At 46.0% G+C, this 7,565-nt stretch overlaps 1 protein-coding gene across 1 annotated transcript in view; it reads left to right on the forward strand.

Moving 5' to 3' along the window:
• Positions 1-1,356: 1,356 nt before the first annotated feature.
• TGFBR2 (transforming growth factor beta receptor II) overlaps positions 1,357-7,565 on the forward strand; it is a 44,671-nt gene continuing 38,462 nt past the window's right edge. The window contains exons 1-2 of the mRNA XM_015561255.1: positions 1,357-1,545; positions 6,416-6,606. Coding sequence (XP_015416741.1) covers positions 1,388-1,545; positions 6,416-6,606 — 349 coding nt within the window. The 5' untranslated portion in view covers positions 1,357-1,387. The remainder of the gene's footprint in view (positions 1,546-6,415; positions 6,607-7,565) is intronic.

Below are 7,565 nucleotides of genomic sequence, written 5' to 3' on the forward strand. Positions count from 1 at the left end.
TACCTTTACTGCCAATAGAAATAGATCTATTCAAGGAAAATGATGGGGAAGTGGGGTGTTATACATTATTGCCTCTCAGCATGCAATATGTGAATTGCAAAGAATAATCTGCCTTCAATATGTGATTGGTGGATGTGAATGGATATTGCATTTATAATCACGCACCCCCTAATATGGGGGAAGAAGTTCTACACTCGTTCCCACTTGGTATGAAGGACCAAATGCAAACTTCTCATATTCATTTCTTTATGTATTCATCTCTTCACTCATTATTCAATAAGTATTTTTTAATATCTTCTTCCATGCGACAGGCCCTCTTCTTGGCAAAGTATATAACCATGGCAGATACAGTCTCACAGAGCTTGCCTTTTGGTGGCTAGATTATAAGCATGTAAATGATCAAGTTGGATTTACAGAAGATAAAATGGAGCCTGGTCGTTGTTACTTGCAGGCTGCTATAAATGAAGAGCTCTCCTTTAACCAGAGACCAGAAAGGTGACAAGAAGCCAGACATAGGGACTAGTAAGAAAAGGCCCAAGGAAGGAAGGAACTTGTCTTCTTCCAGGAATAGCCCATGTGTCCTAAAAATTAATGGATAAGGAGGAAGAGGATGGGTGACGGAGGTGGTGGTGGCCAGGGCTGAAGTCAGAGAGGCAGCGGACCCTTGAGGTGAACTCAACTTTCACTCGCCTGCAGGAAGCCAGAGCCTTGGTAGTGTTTGGGATTGTTTCTAGGAGGCATTCTGTCCGTGTGGGTTGATCAACTGATTTTTCTCAAGTTAGAGCCAGTCTTTGCAAGAAGTTCCCACAACTCTTTCCGGTGCAGGTCAGGAACAAAATGGTCAAGTCCTGCCTCACCTACAATGTCTCCTGGGTGTAGCCAACTCCCGTTCGCACTTCATGGCTCTGCTTCCTTGTGACCTCTCTGCCCATCTGGGTGGTGACTCTTGTCTGGCTTCCACATCCTCTGTCTTTCTCTCTATTTTTGGGTTATCCTACCCTCATCTGTTTCCTTGACTGTCCATCCAGCTAAGCTATAATTTCCCTATGGATGCTTTTCATTGTGCTCCCAGCACCCAGAACAATGCAATAGGCCAATCTAATCTGTGTTTCTTGATGGGGTGACAAGGTTTGTGTGAAAAGAGTGCCTTATGAAGTCATGGACAAAAGCAAGAAATAACTCAAAATCCCCTCCCCCCCCTGCAATGGCTTATGTTAACGGATTGTAGAGGTGCAGGGAATGCTCATCAGATGTGAAAGCATTATTTTGCCTTTCTTCGTATTCATTTGTCTGACATCAGGTTCATTTGAAATTGCATAACATCATCAGGAATTCATTAGATAATCATTCAGTGTATCTTTCCTTTCCCTCCACAGTTAATAATGATATGATGATCACCGACAACAATGGTGCACTCAAGTTTTCACAATTGTGTAAATTCTGTGACGTGAGATCTTCCACCTGTGACAACCAGAAATCTTGCAGGAGCAACTGCAGTATCACATCCATCTGTGAGAAGCCCAATGAAGTCTGTGTGGCTGTCTGGTAAGGTTGCCTTTGAAAAAAATCTTTTCTCCCCTTTTCAGTAAATAACACATGCTTGTGGTATGTGGAGCCCCAGTGTCTTCATGCCCTAAGCGTAGACACAACCTATTTCTCTTGCTCTTAGGCCATCTCTCTTTTAATTATTAAACTAGAGGCCTGGTGCATGAGATTCATGCACTCGGGGGTTGGGGGAGGGGGAGCCGTCCCTCAGCCCAGCCTGTGCCCTCTCACAGTCTGGGAGCTCTCAGGGGATGTCTGACTGCTGGCTTAGGCCCACTCCCTGTGGGAGTGCACTGACCACTGGGGGCAGGTCCTGTGTTGAGTGTCTGCCCCCTGGTGGTCATTGTGCATCATAGCAACCAGTCATTCCACCATTTGGTCGATTTGCATATTAGCCTTTGATTAAATATGATGTGGTTTCCAGAGATATTCCGTACATTTTCAAATACACACACACGTCTATCTATGTGTGTGACAGTATATCAGATGACCTTTAATATTTGCAATAAATCTGGAGACCCTTCCTTCTATGCAGGAGAAGAAAATGACACTCTTCAACGTTTAATGACAACCCCTTCCTCTCCCCCCCAGTGACACTAGGAGCTTTATTTTCCTGAGACAGCCTCAGTCTCATTTTATGGAAAAAGAGGAGACGAAAGGTCGGCTGTTGGAAGAGGGGAGCACTTGTCAAAAAAGGGGAAGGTATTCCGGAACCAGAAAACAACCCATTCCTTAGTCAGAAGCATTGGCCATGTCACTCACAACACCACTGGGCTATATACTACTTCTTTCTCTTGCATCAGAGCTACATATTTCCCTTGGATCAGATTCCTTCCCCACTCTCTGTCTTTCTCCCTCCTTCTCTCTCTCTCTTCCTCTCTCTCTCTCACCTTCCACCTTACCATACACACATACACACACCTGCTTATAAATTATCTGATTAATTCATAGTTATAATTGGGAGTGTTAGCAAGAGAAAAAAAATAGAGATCAAGTAAGTTCCCATTTTATGAAAATGTATACATTCATTAATGAAATACAACATTTTGCAAACATATTCTCACGTTTTGAATTTATCTGAATTCATGTTTTTAAGTTACCCATGTGTCTCCTGACCAGTTGCAAATGAGAATGTAAACCCACATATCTCCCCCTCCCGTTTTGGGAATGAGTCTTTTGGGCTTTCTCCAAACCACCTATCGTTAGCCTTGATGATAGAGCGATCTAAAAACCTTGCAAATTTCTGTACATACGGGGGGATGCACTCGTCCCCTAAGAGCTAAAGGAATGTGAAGAGCACAGACCTGCCAGGACAGTTAGCTGTAGCTGCCAGCTTCATTCATGTCCAGTTCTGAGAAGTGCTTTTGAAAAAAGAATTCTGACAAAGACCGTGTGGAGAAGAAAGGGGCCAGCATTGGAGGTTTAGAAAGTGTGGCATCTGAAGAATGGCTGAGGCCGTTAGACGTGGCTCCAGGAAAGAAAGGACGAGGGTTCTCTCGAGAGATACTGAAGGACATGATATCTCTTGAGATAGCTCAAGTGGGAAATACAGTGAACGTTTTCTTTGTAATGCTGAAGGGCAGAAGGAGAGTCTCTGAAGTTTGCTCAGTACATACTTAAACGTTTTCATAATCACGGTTTCCTAACAGCAGAACAGACTTCCTCCTCTGGAAGGGTCAAAGGTGAGGAGGGGATGGATGACTGGCAAGTCTAGTGCAGGAAAGACGGAGACACTCGCCTGATGACCCCATCGCTTCCTTCTCCACTACTCTTCTCCATTTATCATCTGTACCTAAGTATCACTGCGGTGTGAGCTGACTTCTGCTAATGAAAAAAAAAAAAGGCTTTTTAAATTAGGATCTTATTCCCTGACTCACAGTACAAGTCTGAATGATTGATTGTGAATCAGGCCACCAGAATAGAGGTTTTACTTGTCTCAGAAAGTGGGACTGTGTAGGGGAGAGGAAGCTTGCTGTCTCCACCATGTCCCAGCTGTGAAGTCAGTACTGAACAGTGAGCCTTAGTTTTACCTGCCTTGGTAAAGGCACCCGCTCCTGATGAGGAGACAGGCACATGCAGAGGGTGCTGTGCTATCCCCCCCTCACCCTCTTTAGCACCAAGGCACTCACCTCATCAGCCTCTGGAGCTCTGGCTGCTAAGGGATCACCCTACTCCCTCCTGGGGACTCCCTTGCACTGAGCAGAACTGCTGCATTGGAGTTGGGCTTTTCCTCACGTTTGGCCCCTCTTCCTGGGCAGCCAGTATCCTAGAACTGATGATGCAGGGGTCCAGTGCCTGGCCACTTTGCCTCAACGTGGGACAGCTCTGATGGGCCATCCCAGCTTTACAGCTCCTGAGGGATCAGCTGGGTCCTTTATTTGCAACCTGCGTTGTGGTTCAAATCCTCCATGTGCAGGTCACTTCCAGGTGCCTGTCCAAAAACCCCCTGCACAGAAACCTCATGGCCTCACTGCCTGTTTCCAGGGAACCCAACCAGGAAAGGGGGCTGTTTTAGAAACCGAAAGCCTCCACCATGAAAGGGCGTGCATGCCAAGGCCTTATCAGCTGTAGTGTTCTTTTCATTCATCCATTGAGTCATTCATTTAATGTCAACTGTGCACCCATCTCATGTAAAATGTTCAAGTTCTTTCCAAAATTAATTTCATGACCGTGGTTCTGCTTTCCAGTGGCTATTGACAAACTCTTCAATTGCTCAGAGCAAATGTTGCTGGACAAAAACATCTATATTGTCTTTCATTGTGTTTTCCCTTCCTGTGTTCATCTGCATCCCAAGATAGTTTGCAAAGTGAGCTCTGCTGTCAGAGAGAGCAGTGTTACAGAACTGAGTGGAGAAAGCAGCTAAGGACTTTACCCAGACCGACTCAAGTACTGTATTTGAGTTTCCTCTCTGTGATTTTAGTTCCCTAGGAGCTAGGCGGTGGGAGGCAAGAGGCTCTGAAGATGCCCAGTCATAGCCGAGGAGCTCCACCCACAACTCCTTCCTCATCCCATTCCTTGACCTCTAGAAGCTTCACAACAAAGAGACCCCATGCTTTTCCCTGGGAGCATAGCGTACTCACTGTGCATCTACACACACATGCACGCGCGTTTGCAACATACACACTCACAGACACAGCTTTGGGGGAAAGGAGGTGATCTAGTTTCAAGGCCACCATTTCTGCTACGACTTTCCAGTAACCTTGGGGTTAAGGATGGGTAGATTTTCCAATAGACATAATTTGTTGTGCGACTGTGCCAAGCCAAGTTTCACTGAGTTCCCTGCTACCGCCCTGGAGGGACGGTTCTGATGCTTGCTCCCCCTCTAACAGTGGGGACCTGCGTAGCAAGGCCTTGCTTCTGTTGCTCCTGCTGGAGTGTTAGTTCGAGGACCATTGATGTGTTTCACAAAGTGGCACGCCTGCTGCTGCCGGAGTCGCCTCTGGGCTGCATGGATGTCACAACCGTGACTCCATTCCAGCCTCACCCTCATTCCTACTCTCTTACCCCTCCTTCACACACTGTTCTTCAGTGTCCTTGAATTAAGCCCTAAGCCAGCGGGGGATTAGTCAAGTTGCTGTTTCCCTGTGGTTATGGGTCCACTTCTTTTCAGGGGAGAACTGTCTTAACTGCTTCATGCGTCCAGCCTACCTCCTATTTTCCTTGCTGTGAGCACTGAGTTTTTTAGGGGCGGGAAGGTGAGGGGGGTTGATTGGTAAGTGTGTGCCAGTATATGCTGGCACAGATGCACTCATCTGCATGCACTCAGGATCCTTCCCAGGGAAGATTACATGTGCAAACCTGACTGGACCGATCGTGTCATGTAAGGCCTGATTTCCCCTCCAGATTTAGAGATGCTGTTTAAGACAACAGCTATTTTGCATCTGAAAAGGGGAAGATGGGAGGAAGGATATCAGACCAACACAGTCACCCAAGATGGCAGGGTTTTGAGGGGAGCAGAGGGAAGCAGGCAGAGAAGCAATGCACTTTCCAAGGATGCCAGAGGTTTCTTTTGGCTTCTGCAATGATAATAGCGGGTATTAATCATGTCAGTATTAGATGCCGTGTACACGTAGAACTAATTGAGCACTTCACAGGACCCAAGCAAAATGTGAGAGAGTCGCTGAGCCTGTAGCTGAGTGAGGCTCCCAATATGTGATGTAAAGGAACAAAAAATGTGGACACAATTCATTTATGGCAGCGTAAAATATTTCACTGAACTGTAAGTGAAATCTTGCAGGGCTTTCCCATGGGTTTTAGTCCTCCCCCCTTCTGTTCCTTTCTGTAATTCTGTAATTTTGGAAACTGCAGTTCTTTATCTAGGAGGTATCTTCCGTTTTCTCAGCACAGCCAGCTGCTGACATGGAACATGCCCTCACTCACGGTGCCCAGCAAACAAGGAAAGAGGAACCGCAACTACTTCCCCAGACATGCCCTTTGAGAACAAGTTAGCTAGACAGACCCTGGTTCTGCCCCATAACCTAGAGATGCCATGTGGGCCTGGCAGTACACTCAGGATGGAAGGTTTGAAACCATCCTGGGGAGCCAGCAGTCTTCTGTTTCCTGTGCCTTCCCCTTTAACAACTGAATTAAGACAGTGTGCCAACTCCTCTGACAGGATAGCCCCCGATGTAAGCGCTCACGTTTATGATCATAAGTGGGCTCGGGGAATAAGCAAAGGAAAAACTGAAATGAGTAGAGAAAGCACAGGGGACTATAGGCAACCTGTTAATGCTGCAAAACAGGAACCAGATGCCCTTCTGAGAAACAGCTTGATGAAGGAAATACATTCCAGATTGCTTTTCTGTCCAGAGACCCCATTCATCCCTTCTCTCTTTCTCTACTCCCCATCCCCATCTCCTCTGCACCCCAGGAGGAAAAATGATGAGAACATAACACTAGAGACGGTCTGCCACGACCCCGCGCTCGTCTACCATGGGTTTGTTCTTGAAGATGCCGCTTCTCCGAAGTGTATTATGAAAGAGAAGAAAGTGGATGGCGAGACTTTCTTCATGTGTTCCTGTAACACGGATGAGTGCAATGACCACATCATCTTTTCAGAGGGTGAGTTTCCTTCCCTTGACAGCCTGGAGCCTGACTTCCTTGGGGCTGATTTCTCGGGTCCCCGGTGTGCAGTCTCAGAGGACAGTTCCTCCTCCTCTGGCAGGTGCTGGAGAGTGAGCCTGTGGTGGAAGGAGGTGCTTATGGAGCAACAGGGTTGGGTCTGGTCCTTATCAAATCTGACTCCTAGGGCCCACATTATTAGTTGTCTAATAACTAATCCCAATTAGTTGTCTTGGACCAATCGTTTCCTTTCCCCAGAACAGTGGTTCTCAAAGTACAGCATGACCTGAGAATGTGCTAGAAATACAGATTCTTGGGCCCTACCCCAGACCCACTGAATCAGAAACCCTGGGTCCCGGGCCCAGCAATCTGTGTTTTAGGGACTTGCTTTGAATGAACGCCAGTGGTTTAGTGCACATACTCCTAGAATTTGTCTGTCTAAAGGGTCGTTATTATTGGTCCCATGGGAGAGAAGAACTGAAATGCAGAGAGAAATAATGAGCCAAGGTTTACCCATGGAGACGGGAGAAGACTCAATTAGATTGTTCAGCATTCACTCAGGTTGAAAGAAGGGTACATGCTATTCCCTCAATTAAAAAAACAACTCCCTATTCAATGATTTTAATTATAAAAGCAGTATATGTTCCTTATCAAAAATTCAAATAATCCAACAATATGCAAAATTTTAAAATTAAAAGTACATTAACCTCATCCCCTCACTCCTAACCCATCAGATACTCAATACTGAGAGCTTATGGGAAACACATGTTTCTCTGACATTCATTCATATAATCCCTGCAGCCTTTCTCCCTTCCCTGTCTTCCTCCATCAATGCGTCTGTCCTCTGTCCATCCATCTATCCATCCCATCCACTCATCCATCTTTCAGGGCAAATAGTTGATCAGACTATAAATATTATTGGGCAACATTTTTTTTTTAGCCAACCACTTTTACTTCTC

This window comes from Myotis davidii, unplaced genomic scaffold (assembly GCF_000327345.1).
Source record: "Myotis davidii unplaced genomic scaffold, ASM32734v1 scaffold395, whole genome shotgun sequence".
In the NCBI taxonomy this organism is placed as follows: domain Eukaryota; kingdom Metazoa; phylum Chordata; class Mammalia; order Chiroptera; family Vespertilionidae; genus Myotis; species Myotis davidii.